The 15,919-nt window shown below is 52.2% G+C and overlaps 5 protein-coding genes; 3 read left to right on the forward strand and 2 right to left on the reverse strand.

Annotated features, from left to right (window-relative positions):
- Positions 1-251: 251 nt before the first annotated feature.
- On the forward strand, positions 252-4,277 carry RCC_11480 (related to 5^-3^ exonuclease; the record flags this gene model as incomplete). The annotated part of the gene is made up of 1 exon (XM_023776701.1): positions 252-4,277. The coding sequence occupies one exon, from the start codon at positions 252-254 to the stop codon at positions 4,275-4,277; it is 4,026 nt and encodes a 1,341-aa protein (XP_023632469.1).
- A 986-nt stretch (positions 4,278-5,263) lies between these two features.
- On the reverse strand, positions 5,264-7,002 carry RCC_11481 (uncharacterized protein; the record flags this gene model as incomplete). XM_023776702.1 has 2 exons in its annotated part: positions 5,264-6,776; positions 6,833-7,002. 2 exons carry the CDS (start codon positions 7,000-7,002, stop codon positions 5,264-5,266), a joined length of 1,683 nt encoding a protein of 560 aa, XP_023632470.1.
- Positions 7,003-7,941: 939 nt separating this feature from the next.
- Positions 7,942-9,522, reverse strand: RCC_11482 (related to major facilitator superfamily permease-Cdc91p; the record flags this gene model as incomplete). XM_023776703.1 has 4 exons in its annotated part: positions 7,942-8,189; positions 8,245-9,145; positions 9,216-9,280; positions 9,363-9,522. The coding sequence occupies 4 exons, from the start codon at positions 9,520-9,522 to the stop codon at positions 7,942-7,944; spliced, it is 1,374 nt and encodes a 457-aa protein (XP_023632471.1).
- Positions 9,523-9,859: 337 nt separating this feature from the next.
- RCC_11483 (related to Pescadillo homolog) lies at positions 9,860-12,008 on the forward strand (the record flags this gene model as incomplete). XM_023776704.1 has 2 exons in its annotated part: positions 9,860-9,881; positions 9,940-12,008. The coding sequence occupies 2 exons, from the start codon at positions 9,860-9,862 to the stop codon at positions 12,006-12,008; spliced, it is 2,091 nt and encodes a 696-aa protein (XP_023632472.1).
- Positions 12,009-14,371: 2,363 nt separating this feature from the next.
- The window catches only part of RCC_12108 (uncharacterized protein), a gene marked incomplete at both ends in the record, with an annotated part of 1,864 nt that continues 316 nt past the window's right edge, over positions 14,372-15,919 (forward strand). The window contains 3 exons of the mRNA XM_023776705.1: positions 14,372-14,458; positions 14,515-15,354; positions 15,480-15,919. The exon at positions 15,480-15,919 is cut by the window's right edge and continues 316 nt beyond it. Of these exons, the coding sequence (XP_023632473.1) occupies positions 14,372-14,458; positions 14,515-15,354; positions 15,480-15,919 (1,367 nt within the window).

Raw genomic sequence — 15,919 nt, forward strand, 5'->3', positions numbered from 1 at the left:
CAAAGAGGGAGATTCGCCTGTGATGATGGCCTTACGATTGAATTCGGAATTTATAATAATACCTAGTTGTGGATGATGATCAACTCTACATGTATCCGCACGTGACAGCGCGAGCTGGTGTCGTTATTTCTTCGCGTCATGATGCACCTTGGATGATTGATTGATTGAGATTGATTGATTGACTTGACTCGATTGAATCTTTGAGAACATGCGCCTGGACACTGCCCAACACCTGCAGTCGATAATCAAAGATGGGAGTCACAGGTCTCTGGCAGATCGTGCAGCCCTGTGCGCGACCCATTAAAATCGAAACATTGAACCGCAAACGCCTCGCCGTCGACGCCAGCATCTGGATCTACCAATTCCTCAAGGCGGTGCGCGATAAAGAAGGAAATGCCCTGCGCAACAGTCATGTCGTGGGATTCTTTCGGAGGATTTGTAAACTGTTGTTCTTCGGCATCAAGCCGGTGTTTGTGTTTGATGGCGGCGCGCCCGCGTTGAAGCGACAGACGATTCAGAAGCGGAAGGCGCGGAGGGAGGGAAGGAGGGAGGATGCGGTGCGGACGGCGGGGAAGTTGTTGGCCAAGCAGATGCAGAGGCGGGCGGAAGAGGACGAGGGAAGGAGGAGGCGGGAGAAGGAACATCCCGCCCCACAACAACAGCAACAAGAAGAAGAAGAAGAAGAAGAAGAGGTTCCCGACGAGGGATTGGTATATGTGGAAGAGTTGCAGATGACGGACAAGGAGCGGGTGCAGAACCGCACGTTTCGGAAAAAGGACGCATATCATCTCCCGGATCTGAATGTCAGCATGAGTGAGATGGGAGGTCCAAACGATCCCAGGGTCATGTCGTTGGAGGAGCTGCAGGAGTATGCGAGGCAGTTCAACACGGGAGAGGACATCAATGTCTACGATTTCTCCAAAATTGATTATGATGGGCCCTTCTTCATGAGTCTGCCGCCTTCGGATCGCTATAATATCCTCAATGCTGCGAGGTTGAGGAGTCGGCWGAGAATGGGCCATTCCAAGGAACAGCTGGATAGCATGTTTCCCGATCGCATGGCTTTTTCTAAATTCCAAATCGATCGAGTCAGAGAGCGGAATGAACTGACACAACGCTTGATGCATCTCAACGGATCCGAGACGATGGACTTTGCTGGAGGAAGGATTGCGGGAGAGAAGGGGAGGGAATATGTGCTGGTGAAGAACGATGGGGTGGAAGGTGGATGGGCGTTGGGAGTCATCAGTGAGGAGGGCAGAGAGGAGCAACCGATTGATGTCGACAAGCCCGTCGTTGTCAAGACTCAAGATACCGATGATGGAGAGGACGATGAGGACTTTGAGGATATCCCCATCGAAGGACTCAATCGACTTCCGAAGCAGAGGACGAGAAACGACGACATGGCCGATCTGCTAACCCAGCAGAGGCGGGCTGTTTACCAATCCAGGAGATCTGGAGTCAAGGCTAAACCTAAGCGGAAAGTCCGCAAGGAGGCAAACCCGCTATTCATTCAAAGTAGCGAGGACGAGGCAGAGGATGATCTAGCGGAGGAGGAGGAGTGGGAACAGGTTGACAACACTGATGAGCTGTTTGGTGGCGAGGCTGATCCCGAAGAAGATGAAGATCTTCGCAAAGCCATTGAGATGTCGCTGCAGAAAGACAATCCGCTGGGAGAGAGTGTTGATGCTGGCCCGGCTGGCTCTGACCACGACAGCGACGATAACATGCTAGAAGTCTTCCAGCAGACTGCGGCGGAAGAAGCGAGACCTCTACCGAAAGGTAGTGGGAGGAGTATTGCAAACATTGTCAACAAGCGCGCCTTCAATGCTGCTCCGGAGAGTCGGGAGGTTACCTCCTTTGGCGTCCCAACGCTCAGGCCTGATGAGAGTAGTGAAGAGGATGACACGATCGACCTTCGAGCTGCACTGGCTGAGAGTCGGAGGACAAAACGCAAGACTAGCCCGCCTCGCCGGGCAGAGTCCGCTCCCAAACCCGCAGCAACAGATCCCAAGAATGTTGCCAAGGCGGCTGGATTTAGTGGTCCTCTTCCTTTTGAGAAGCTGGATTTGGGGACTTCCTTGTTGGGGAAGAAGAAGAAGATGAAACAACGGACCGAAGAGGTTGCGGGTGGATTTGAGAAACCTGGCATGGGAGTGCAGGAGCAGAAGAAAGCAGAACCGTTGCCTCCATGGTTCAATGCTGATCTTGAGGGTAATATCAAGGCGCAGAAAGCTATTGAGGCCGAGGATCGGGAGAAGGCAAGGGCTTTCAATAAGCAGTTCCGGTTTGAGGAGAAGGGGAGTGGTCAGATGTTGAGGAGGGGAAATACTGGGGAGATCATTGACCTCGAGGCTGAGGAAGGTGGAAGGTTTCAGAATGGGGAGGTCATTGATTTGGATGGTGAGGACGGTGGTTCACCTTCGTCGGCACATGATGATGTGAATATGGCAGATGTGGACAATGGAACCAACGTGGATCGCGAGGAGTCGCAACCATCTGTCCTGGAAGGAAATGCCCCGAATATGGGCGGCCACTTGGCGGACGATTTCCGGGCTGAACCACCGGCGCCACCTGCTGTTGAGGAAGTCGAAGCCGCGACTGTGACGACAGAGGCCGCTGCGATTCGGCCTGTGCTCTTCGAAGAGGACAGTGGAGATGATTCGCCTCTCGCAAAGTCTCCAGTAGGTGGCGATGCAGCGACGCATGCGACAAGTCCACCTCGACAGCCAGAACCTGGAGAAGACGAGGAAGAGATTGAATGGAGTGATAGCGATGCTGGAAATGGCGAGCCAGAAACCGCTCACAAACAGCCGTCGCCTCGTGTAGAGGAGACGGAAGCACGATCACCTTCTGTTGAGTTTGAAGATGTTCCGATACCTGATGCTCCGACCGCGGATATCGCACCACAGCAAGAACCTGATAGTTCAACACAGGTACCTGATCCAGCCGAGGACCCAGTAATAATGTATGTTGACGACGCCGAAGACGACGAGTTTGACGTCTATTCCGACCCCGAAGAAGAAGCCATGCTTCGCGCACTTACTTTGGAAGCCGWAGAACATGCCCGTTTCGCCAGCACACTCAATAACAAGCCCCAAGCGCAGAATCATCAAGACTACGAGAGGGAGCTTAAGCAGTTGAGAAACCAACAAAAGAAAGACCGGAGAGATGCGGACGAAGTAACTCACACCATGATCACAGAATGCCAAGCACTCCTCGGTCTGTTCGGATTGCCATATATCACCGCCCCGATGGAAGCTGAAGCTCAATGTGCAGAGTTGGTGAGACTTGGGCTGGTGGATGGAATTGTAACAGATGATTCCGATTGTTTCCTCTTTGGAGGGACGAGAATCTACAAGAACATGTTCAATCAAGCCAAATTCGTCGAATGCTACTTGACATCCGACTTGGAGAAGGAGTTTGACCTCACTCGAGACAAACTGATTTCCGTCGCACAACTTCTTGGATCGGATTATACCGAAGGCCTCCCTGGAGTGGGACCGGTAACTGCGCTGGAAATCATCTCCGAGTTTCAAAGCCTGGACAACTTTCGAATCTGGTGGGAGGGTGTTCAAGCGAATCGTATTCCCAAGAGTGACGATGCCCATAACCCTTTCCGCAAGAAGTTCCGAAGACAAGCAGGCAAGATCTTTCTCCCTCCTGCCTTTCCGGATCGCCGAGTGGAAATTGCATATGAAGCTCCCGAGGTTGATTCCGATGCGCAAGGGTTTCAATGGGGAGTTCCGGATCTCGAGGCTTTGAGGGGGTATCTTATGGCTACCATTGGGTGGAGTCAAGAGCGGACCGATGAGGTGTTGGTTCCTGTGATTAGGGATATGAATCGGAGGATTGATGAGGGAACGCAGGCTAATATCACGGCATTTTTCGATGGTGGTGTTGGTGTCGGTGGAGCAGGGAGAGGGGAGGGGTTTGCGGCGAGGCGGAGGGTTGAGGGGAGTAAGAGGATGGGGAGCGCGTTGGAGAGGATGGCGGAGAGGGCCAAGGGGAGGAGGAGGAGTGGGGTTTTGGTGGAGAAGCAAGGGAATGGGAATGTCGAGGAGGATCAGATGGTCGCTGCTGATGATGCAGTGTCTGATAAGCCTGTTCCCAAGGCAGCGAGGAAGAGGAAGGCGAAGAAGGCTGTTGCGGAGGTGCCGGTCGATGATGATCGTGATGATAATGATGATGATGGAGGTGGTGATGACGATGAATTTGAGGAACCACGGCCGAAAAAGACGAAGAGACGAGCCAAATCTGCCAAGAAACAACAGACGTAGACAGAGCGAGATGGGTAGTCAGAGCTATTAATACAACCGATGATATCCTGGCCCGAACACCTCTACCTTGACGATAGTGCCGTGTATGTCATATATAGTCTCGACGGCTCTCGATCTTCTGTATTCGGCGGAGAATCTATCAGTCGGATGAACCCGTTTCCAATGAAGTCTTATTGACATTTTGAAGAGAGCGTCTWTCTGGTGAGCTACTTGGATTTCCCATATCGATACTGTTTAGCTTTTACATCATGCTTGAAATGTTGTTAGAGAGCTGGATGAATCGCTACAGAGTTTCCTGTCTCGGTTTTCTTGGACTTGAGAGGGGGATTTTAGATGACTAGCTTATGTGTGTACCTTATGTTTGTTTGGTTTGGGTGTTCGTTACTAAATGTGAAGGTTGTATGGTTTTTGAAGTTTTAGGATAGGGATGAAAGGGAATGTTATTTGATGAGTGAGTGAGTGAGTGAGTGAGTGAGTGAGTGAGTGAGTGAGTGAGTGAGTGAGTGAGTGAGTGAGTGAGTGAGTAGGTGAGTGAATACTAATCAGACATATTCTTGATCCAATAGAAAGGTAGTAACGTTCGAAAGGTATGTCCTTCTTCTAGGATATAACAACGGCGATAGGGGTAAGTGCAAAAGACATTAAGATAGGGAGAGATGTATCTCTCTCCTTACTCTTGGCTTGCGTTTTCCTCTACCCCTATAAAATGTTCTTGTTGGAATCTTCTGAAGTACGTAATTCTTTCTCTGTCAGGGTTCTGATATTCACCTATATAGGACAAAACATCATTTAAAGTTCACTTCTTAGAGGTCTAGAGGTGAATAAAAGGATGATTCCCGTCTCTATTCATGGATTGAAATGATACCTGCACTTCTTGCACTTCTTGCACTTCTTGCACTTCTTGCACTTCTTGCACTTCTTCTTCTTCTTCTTCTTCTTCTTCTCCACCCCCTTCTTCCTCCTCGCCATAGTAGAGGACTCTTCAACTACCAATAGAAATTCCCCACAACCTCACTCCTCTTCACTCTCCCCCTCAGCAGCGGCGACGCCTTTCTCTCCCTCATCATCTTCATCATCGTCATCGTCATCGTCACATCCTCCACATCTTGCCGACTTATTTCTTCTTCTTCTACTGCTGCGGGATATACAATCTCAGCGGACAGACCCGTAGGAGTAGGCTGGTGTTCTAGTTCGTTTAGAACGTCACATGATTGATGGAGCATGTTTACGAGGTCGGAATCGGCATTGTACCAGGTATAGGGGGAAGATTGTTGTTGTTGTTCWTTCTCTAATGAATTGAAGTCAGGGAAGGGGTTTTCTGTTCTTGTTTCTGTTGTGGTTGATTTTCTTGAGGCGTTTTGGAGGTGAGGAGATGTGGTGGATGGAATTATTATTCTTGGCGGTGGTGGTGGATTCTCATTCTCCTCTATGTTGTTGTTGGAAAGAGGATTCACGGTTTGAGAGAGGAGAGAGTGCAGGTCGCTGTGGGCTTTCCACCAGGTAGAGGAGTTGGTTAGGCTGGAGGATGCTATGTCCGCTTCATTCATTGCCAAGGAGGGAGTTGCTCCATCCACTGGAATGGGAAGCAGCAGTGCCATGGCGTCGAATTCTTCTTGGGGTGTTGATCGCGTTTGCTGGACGGGTGCGACTGTCTCTGGTCTTGTCGGCATTCCTGCTGCGATTCCCAGAAAGGGTTTGGGTGCGGGGATTGGGAATTGAATGCTTTCTCTCCTCCTGCTTCCTCTCGCTTTCGTCTCTTCACCCGATGGCGATGTCATGATTGGCATTCCATCCAAGTCCATGGATGCTTTCGGGAGGTTACTTTGTACAGGTTGTGCGGAATCCCCAAAGACGAATCGCGCGGCTGTGGAGAGATCTGTGTTGCTGGGAGAAATTCGATGGTGCGTTTTATTCCACCATGATATTTCATCTTGGGATGAATATCTTTTTAACAGGAGAGGTTTGTCGGCTTCGTTTTCTACCATGTCTTTTGGATCTTGCATCTGCTCGTTGAATGATGGTTTGGGTGTTGATGATGAGCGTTGGGAAGCTGTTTCGGGATCCCAGATGTCCACCTGTGAAGCTAGTGGTGATAATTCTCTTGCAGAACCACAGACATCCACTTGTAAAGCAGCCGGTGATGTTCTTCCCGCAGTACTCTCAGTTGGTGACGTTCCCATAATAGATGGCTCATTGGCGGCAAGAGCTGGTGATGGGACCGATGCATACCCAGAATCACAACTCGACATAGCCTTTGCCAATCGTAACAAGGAAGCCGGTCGTGGTTTCAGACTATTCCTCACCACAGAAGTACTCAGTCTCCGGATCCGATCTACTCCAGCCGGTACAGGATCCAGAATCGAGAAAGTCGACGGAGAACAGGAAATGTCCACGGATTCTGCTCGTCTGGGTCGTTTCCGATCTGGCAGTCCTTCGCAGACTATGCCCTTTTCTCGGCATGTCTGACAGTTCAATTCGCCCGAACACTTGATCTTCTTTCTGTGGCAGAGCGGAATGTCAGTGTTGTATTACGTGTTTCATCGTCACTTTCTCACCTCCTGCATGTCACGCATGCTGCTCGCACTCTTCCGCTGAGGTTTTCTCTATGTTTGGGGTCGGAGATGAATTGAAAGACTCGATCTGTGGGAGAATTCGATTGTTGGTGTTGTTCAAGAGGAGATTTAGATCGCGATGCAAAGGTGCTGCCACTGCTTGGAGAGTCCATCGCTAATTGTGCAAATCTTCACAGCAGAAAAATAACCTTGGGTATTGATCGTTATCATGAGGCGAGTGAACATTCCAGTCGATCAAGATTGAACTTGGTTGCCGCAAGCGTTRAAAGTCGGAGTAGATTAGGGTGCATGTATTTTCGTCACCATGTACCAATGTACTGCTCTTCCTCTTATGCCCGGGCGAACGACGAGTATATGAAGATGTTGCGCAACTCCATGAACCCTTCGGACCACCACACCGGAGCTGTGGGGAGGTAAGCGAGGCACTAATCCTCCTTCAAACGGCAATTGTCAGCTCGCGTGCTCTAGACGAAATCTTCCGCTGGAYGCCACGGCAGATTATAATGCATGTCTGCTAAGCTAATGGATTGGTGAAAGTAGGCGAAATGTTTGTCGTGCATATCAATTGTTGAGTATGATCAGCTGTCCGTACCATCCTGTGCATGAATGACCCACCAGCGCGGCAGGATTTCAGTGAATCACTGTGAATGGCGGATCAGATTCTGATAATCGTTGGTGAGAAGGTGGGATCTTTCGCGCGAACGAAGAATTGCCGCATTTGCCGACCTCATCACCGGTGGGGAATCAGACGTGACGTTCCTGAGATCACCACCTCATACAACGTACCACTCCTGGGCACTCTTCCCGACGTTCCTGATCACCACCCAATTCAACGCACCACCCCAGTGCGCTCTTCCGGGATCCGTGAAAGTTTGGGCTGCCGTTCGCACATGAMGTCTCTCGTGTCGGATATTGTTTCAGGTCTTATCCAAGACCCCTCATACGTTTAGAGGATCTCGACGGCTTGCTGCGTTTGGAGGTTTGCTCTCATCATCCAGCGAGCATGAGGGTGCGGTCTTGATGTCACAAACTAACGGTCCTGATCAATCATGTTGTTGAATGTTTTGTATATTTGTCCTTGATGCTGGATGTCATATCTGCCTGATTTCCTTGCCCTTCCCATCAGGCCTCTCCACCTCCCACTCATCCCGCAGGACAGCGTAGATGGCATCGGTGAGCAGGATGAGCAAGGCCAAACTCCAAACCWGAGTGATGGCGTAGAAGAAGTTTGCGTTTCCGGACCCTGCGTAGATCCAGAGATGGTGGAATGCAGGGCCGAGAAGGGTGGCATACAGCAGGGCAGCGAGGGCTGGAAAGGTGTATCGGTAGGTGGAGCATACTGCGCATTGACATTAGATGTAATGTGGAGGTGAGATTGGGGAAGATGGGCTTACATTCAAAGACATGCCCCAACAAACACAGACAGCTCAACCAAGCACCGACATCTCCTACATTGGCATAGGGTTGGAAGATGGCGATGATGCCCATCATCAACACGACCGCTGCGAGAGGTTGCTTTGAGAACCGCACGCAGAAGGGCACGCTGTATGCCAGCATGTGCAGCCAAAAGACCCCCAAGAAGAACTCGCGAAAGGCATCGAACATTTCAATGAAGAAATACCACCAGACTCCTGGATTTGGAGTGAGATCGGGCATGGTGAGGGGAGTCATGTAGACGGCGGGGATGAATTGCCACGATGGGAGGAGCAGGCGCGAGAGAGCGAGCAGGAAGACGAGGGATGCTGCGAAAGTCGCGGCAAGAATCAGGGCAAAAGGGATGGGGAGGGGTTGGGATCGCTGGTCGACGGCGACTTTGGAGGTGGGAGGAATGTCCCCTCCGACAACATCGGCGCGCACCGTCTCTTCCGCGTGTCGATGAGCAAGGCGGTCATAGCAGAGCAGTCCGATGGGAGGGAGAAGGAGGATGGGATGGAGACTGATGTAGCTGGCGATTGCGAGGGCAAAGGCGGCCGCGGGGAGGTTCGCTTGGCAGGCGTGACGGACGCTGAGGAGAGTGAAGGCGGTGGTGAAGGCGGTCGTCGGTCGTCCCAGACACGCGAGGAGGGTGTATGGGTTGAAGAGGTAGACGGCCGTGATCGACGCCGCCTCCCRTTTGCGTGGGGCTCGTGGGGACGAGTATCGGGAGGACACGCTGGCCACACCGGACCGGGCAATGTCGTAGAGGCAGTCGGCGGAGAGGAGGTCCAGGGCGGAGTAGAGGAGAATGCTGCTCATCCTCCCGATGCCGGTAGAAGGGTCGGGGAGGAGGGAGAAGAGGGGCAGGAACAAGGGCGCCTATCGCGGATGGAGGTCAGCAAGGAAGGAATGAATGAAGTAGGACGAGGATTATGGGAACCTGACGGACCTGATGGAAGATGCCGCCATTGTATGGATCCAGTCGTCGGTCGTATAAAAAGAGGCCTTCCTGTACTAGATGGGACACGATATTCTCAGCTCCGAAGCTTCATTCCTGCCCAATGTCCTCTTTTCCTCTTGATAGGTATCAACATACATCTCTTGAAACTGCTGACGGGAGTCGAGATTTCCACCCGCGCCGTCAACAAATCGGGCAGCTCCGGGAAGATGAGGACGAGCAGCAGACGGAGGAGGATGGCGGAGGTGAAGAGGCAGGTCTTGGGATGCGATTGGTAGACTTGGTGGAGGGATTCCATTGTTGTTGTCGTGGTGGTGGTCGTTGTATGATGGTGTTGGTGGTGTACGCTCTGGACACATTCATCCTTTCCTCTCCTTCTTCATGGCATGTTGGTCTTCAATGCGAACATGGATCGAAATGGACAGCTGAGCTGTTCTGCGAGTGGAGACGCGAACATCAAGCCAACATTCACAAGACGACGATGACCCCCGAGATGCGCCCGCAAAAAGTGCAACGCTAAGTATCTGAACCCTGCCGATGRTCCGCGACGCTAGCTCGATGATTTTCAGATTTCGAGCGGCAACGAAGTTTTGCTGGACGGCTTGCTCCATCAACCTCGACCACCACCGTCAAAAATGGGTCGCATTAAGAAGAGAGGTATGCACATGTCGTAAAGTAATCGAATGATTTCTCCTAACCACATCATGTCCACCAGGCACGGCCGGTAATGCCAAAAACTACATCACCCGCTCGCAAGCGGTGCGCAAACTGCAGATTTCCCTGCCCGATTTCCGACGATTGTGCATCTTCAAGGGCATCTACCCCCGCGAACCCCGATCCAAGAAGCGTGTGTCTTCCTCGTCGACGCCCAGCACGACGTACTACTACACCAAGGACATTGCCTACCTCCTCCACGAACCCCTCCTCGCCAAATTCCGCGATCAAAAGGCCCTCGCCAAGAAGATCAGCAAGGCCCTGGGTCGCAATGAGGTCGGCGATGCTGCTCGTCTGGAGAAGAACTTGACTCCGCGCATGAAGTTGGACCACATCATCAAGGAGCGATACCCGACCTTTGTCGATGCGCTGAGGGATCTGGACGATGCCTTGTCCATGCTCTTCCTCTTTGCAAACCTGCCCAGCACGGAGAATGTTCCTCCCAAGATCATTGCRAAGTGTCAACGGTTGACCATGGAGTTTGAGCATTACTTGATCCGTACCCACAGCATGCGCAAGTCGTTCTTGTCCATCAAGGGAATTTACTATCAAGCCACCATCCAAGGCCAGGATATCCTCTGGTTGGTCCCCTACAAGTTTGTGCAGAGGACGGCGGGAGATGTCGATTTCCGCATCATGGCCACGTTTGTCGAATTCTACACTACATTGCTGGGATTTGTCAACTACAGGCTGTACACCGGCATCGGATTGGTCTATCCTCCCAAATTCGATCTTAAGAGCGAGGAACAGGGTGCGGAGTTGGGTGCCTTCCAACTCGAGGCAAAGAATGGAGATGTGGTCGAGACGGAGGTGCAGATGGCAGACACAGAGACCAACCAACACGCACAAGAAGAAGCCGACAAGCTCATCGCTTCCGCCGCTTCATCCGCCACGGCAGAGGATGAAGATGTCACAGCGGAACCACAAAGCAGCATGACCCTCGGCCGAGCGACACAAGACGAACCCGAATCCACCACCACCCTCGACAACTTTGTCCCCATCGATCCCACCGCCGACACCCTCCTCCAACCTTCCAACACCGCAGACGCCGCCTCCGCTGCCAAACTCTTCGAACCCTTTACCTTTTACCTCTCCCGCGAAACTCCCCTCCATCCTCTGGAATTCCTCCTCAAATCGTTCGGCTGCAAGCGTGTCGGCTGGGATAGTCTGATCGGAGAGGCAGGCTCATATTGTAATGAAGATGATGCGAGAATCACACATCAGATTGTTGATCGGCCGGATCTTCCCGTCTCTTCTGTCGATGAGACGATGGCAGGTGCGGAGGATGAGTTGGATGACGGCTTTGACGATGGTGCTCCCGCGAAAAAGGTGCAARAGAGGGTCCCCGGCAGGACATACATTCAACCGCAATGGGTGTGGGATTCGATCAATGCGGGCAAACTACAACGGCCCGATCTGTATGCTCCCGGTGCCGAACTCCCTCCTCATTTGAGTCCTTGGGTCAAGGCGAAGAAGGGAGAATATGATCCTACATTGAGTCTCGCCGAGCAGGAAACTGCCGCCGAGGCGCAGATGGAGGCCATTGGGGAGGATGAAGAGGAAAGTGGTGATGATCAGGAAGAAGAAGAAGAAGGGAGTGAAGTGGAGGGAGAGGCGGGACTACAGGACTCCCTTCTGAAGAGAAATGTTGCGCAGGGTGAAGGCATGGATGTCGAACTCGGTTCGGATGGGGAGGAGTCTGATGCGGATGTACCTGCAGGTGGTGATTGGGACGGTTTCTCAGGGAACGGAGATGATGATGACGAACCTGAAGATCCGACGGACGCCGCTGCGAGGGCACATCAAGCGGAATTGGAGGCCGAGGCGCTGGGCAAGACTGTTCAACCCGCGAAACCCAAGACGAAGAAGGAGGAGAGGAAGGCGGCGCAAAAGGTGATAAGTAAAAAGGAGAGGGAGGCGAGGGAGGAGGTGGAGAGGCAGAAGATGATGATGCCGAATCGCAAGCGGAAGATGTACGAGAAGATGGTGTATTCCAATGCGGAGAAGGAGGATGGCGCCAAGAAGATTCGGGAGAAGAAGAGGAAGTTGGAGAAGGGGAAGAAGGTGTAATGAAGGGAGGGTTAAAGGATGTTGAGTGGTGGTTGGGAAGTTCTGTGAGGGGTGGACTTGTGGAGATATTGTGCGACAAAATAGGAGTGGAATGGAAGTGAATGGAATGCAATGGAACTTGTTATCGTTCTTACCTACTCAGATGAGCGCATGGTATCGTCTTCTAATCCATTTCAAGTGGGTAGAAGTAGAGGAATTGGAAATTCGAGCATGTGGGAAAGAGGTWGTCTATCTTGGTCTACTTGAATGAAGCTGAAGATTCTACGTGGGAAGAATATCACATCATCTTCTCCACAACTGCTTTGGAGTGGAATCTCAAATAAAGTAGTCTGGGCAAAATCTCGGACTGCGTTTTTGACTGAGGTGACTGGGCTCGTACACGAAGATGGGTAATTTCTACCTTGTGCTTTCTGACGATGGTGTAGTGTAGCAGAGGTTTTGTGTAGAAGTTTCTTATTCTTGTTCTTTGCCAGGCGATGGAAGCTAACAACGAGTATAGGTACGCGAAGGAGCCTTACCGAAGCATCTTAGAGCCAATCCTAGGTATATGCCATGCGTAGAGTACGATAGAAGAGGTCCTAAGAGTCTTTCCACCTCTGTCGTCAGGTAGATTAATGTACTTCGATGATGAACGAGAAGGGCTGATTGCTTGCTTGTAGCGGAGCATCATGCCGAATTCGAGGAAAGAGACAGGCGAGGATGATGAATATTCGCCGTCTGTCGCGATGACTGTAGTGGTAGTGTGCATGGTCCGCCTTGACCTTCGGTTGAGACTCTGACAAACGGCAGCCTCAGTCTTGAATWGCCAGTACTTGCCATTGGTGCTGTGTGCTCCCTCACTGCCACGCTGGACTTTACCTTCTTCGACACTCTCCCCACGCTTCCGTTTCGATGGTGCAGCGGAGATGGCAAATGGAGCAGTGCTGAGTTCGAGCAGCGCCAAGTTCAAGCAGCCACTCTGGTAACTTGGTCTCGTATGCTGAGCGGATCATATCTGTCCCACTCGCCGTGCTTCCACCCTCTCGAATGTGCAGTAAGTTGAGCATGGGTGGTCGTATGGACTGGCAATCTCAGCATCGGAGAAGTCTTTGGGGAGAGATACCAGCGCTGAAGTTGACTTGTGTTCCGTTCCATCCTTTAAAGCATCCAGTACCTGTCTGAACTTTGCCTGGAACATTCGATCGTAGCATGGTAGAGGCACGACTTCTTCCCCACATCGATCTATACATGTTGATGATCTGATTGGCGGCCCTCGAAATGCAGTACGAGGACAAGGATGGATGGTCAAATTACAATTGACTTTGTTATTACGAGAGTGACGGGAGTAAGGTATGGAACTGCGTAAATTTAGGGACGCCAAACAAACACCATTTCGCGCTATTTTGGATCGCCGACTTCAACTTCTTTACACTGCACTACATACATACCTTCCCTCAATTCCTGTGTCCTATCGCGGCCAGATCATGTAAGTGAGAAATTTCCTGAACGAAACAGCACACATTTGGCGGGTCAGAATGCTTCCGATCGATGGCCTCAACTGGTCTGATGCTGATGACGACAACATGCTGGAGATGCCTATAAAGTTACGTCGGAACATACTTTTTCGTCCAGGACGTGGACCAGGACAGAGCTGTCAATCCCACCCTGCCTGCCTGCATCTGGACGAGGAAGCATTGACTGTCGAGCAAGAATGATGAGCAGGAATATCCGGCAATATCCCCAAAGATAGATCCCCCCACACCAATGAATGAATGGGGATCGACTGTCGACGTTTCACATTGGCAGGAATCCTCCTTGCAAGTGACATGAGCTCGTGGRAAAGGATTCCGGAGTCTTACGTGGACGTGCAATGAAACCCAATCCACCAAAATGTAGAGCTCATGGCAAATTCCGTCCAGCAGCGTTTGCAAAGTCACACGTCTTTGACGTCAAATCGACGAGTGGTGACGACGACACAAACCACCCATCATGAGCCCAATCCACCATCAGTTGACGGCATTGATTGCACCACAAAGTGCCCCGGACTTGGATCAGCGATGGCGGAGAAACCATCGAATGCATCCATGTCTACCCTTCAAGGAACAGAGCTCAGCAAGATCAATGAGCAAGCTTGTCCTGGACCTCCCCCCGGTGCGGTACCCACCGGAAATGGACATGCGCACGGTGAACTTCCTGGGGACGGGGCCTCACAGAGCTGGGTACCAGCCTGATGCTCACACGATGAGGTGCACCAGGAAAAACTTGATGAAAGTATATAGGCATGTACAGCTTGCGCCCTACAACGGTCAGCCAGCACAGCGATTTCCTTTCGCTTTCCACCACACACCACACTCGCTTTCAATCCGTCCATTCATTCGTTCAATATGCATTCCTCCAACGTCGCCAGCTTCCTGGCTTTGTACGCCGGCCTTGCTCAGGCCGCACCCTTGGCTGTTGGTGCGGTAGCAGTGGTATGTCATGTTTGCAAGACAATGTGGAAAAAAATATTGCTAACGTTGCTCAAAAGGGCGAGAACCATGCATCCTCTTACGGATCGCCAGCCGCCTATGACCCGCCGGCCTCATACGCTCCCCCACCGGCCCCTCCAGCCTACTGGGCGCCACCACCACCAGCGAGGCCAGTTGCCCCTGTCATGGCACCGCCCGCCTACGACCCACCAGCGGCTCCTCCGGCTTACTGGGCTCCTCAACCGGTGAAGCCGGTGATGCCCGTCGTCCCCCCACCAGCTCCCAAGCAACCTATCATGCCGCCATCCTACGGGCAGACCCCACCGGCGCCTCAGATGGACATTCCCGCTCCACCACCAATTCAGAAATCATCTCCTCCTCCAATGAAGGAGATGCCACCGTCACCAAAGAACGAGATGCCCCCATCGCCAAAGAACGAYATGCCACCGTCGCCTAAGAACGACATGCCACCGTCGCCTAAGAACGACATGCCACCACCGCCTAAGAACGACATGCCACCGTCGCCTAAGAACGACATGCCACCATCGCCTAAGAACGACATGCCACCAYCGCCACCTAAGAAGGAGATGCCACCATCGCCCGAGAAGGAGATGCCACCGTCGCCTAAGAAAGACATGCCACCATCGCCACCTAAGAAGGAAACTCCACCGGGTGGTGATGTTCCTCCTGCACCAAAGAAGGAAGTTCCTCCTCCTCAAGCCGAGATTCCTCCTGCGCCAAAGAAGGAAGTTCCACCTCCTCAAGCCGAGACTCCTCCTGCACCAAAGAAGGAAGTGCCTCCCCCTCAAGCCGAAACTCCTCCCGCACCAAAGATGGAGACTCCCGCGACATACGGCGGCACGACCCCAAAAGACGGCACTCCACCTCCACCAGTCGAGGTAAGATATCGAAGGGCAGAAGTCGTACAGAGTAACTCGAAGAAGTCTCTCCCACTACGCTATGCCTATATCCACAATGATAATGTTTCAGACATCGCTAACCTTTCTACCTTTCCCTTTTGCAGGACTCTCCTCCAACCCCGCCAAAGAAGTCAACCCCGCCAGTTGAGGACTCTCCCCCAACTCCGCCGAAGAAGGAAACCCCACCGGTCGAGGACTCTCCTCCAACTCCACCAAAGAAGTCGACTCCTCCTGTTGAAGACTCTCCTCCAACCCCACCAAAGAAGGAAACCCCACCCGTTGAAGACTCTCCCCCAACTCCACCAAAGAAGTCGGCCCCTCCACCAGTCCAGAACATGCCGCCAGCGCCCGCAACCTACGGTGGAGCTTCCGGCTCGTCTAGCTCATCTCACTCCTCCGGTGCTTCAAGCAAGTCTCCATCGATCAACCAAACCCCGGGAGCCATCTGCAACACCAACGCAGCTGGTGAGCAGTCCTGCGTGGACGCCAACCCTCCAACGGTTCAGCCAAACGCTATCTGCAACACCAACGCAGCTGGTGAGCA

Source organism: Ramularia collo-cygni (genome assembly GCF_900074925.1).
Source record: "Ramularia collo-cygni strain URUG2 genome assembly, contig: RCC_scaffold31, whole genome shotgun sequence".
NCBI classification, from domain to species: domain Eukaryota; kingdom Fungi; phylum Ascomycota; class Dothideomycetes; order Mycosphaerellales; family Mycosphaerellaceae; genus Ramularia; species Ramularia collo-cygni.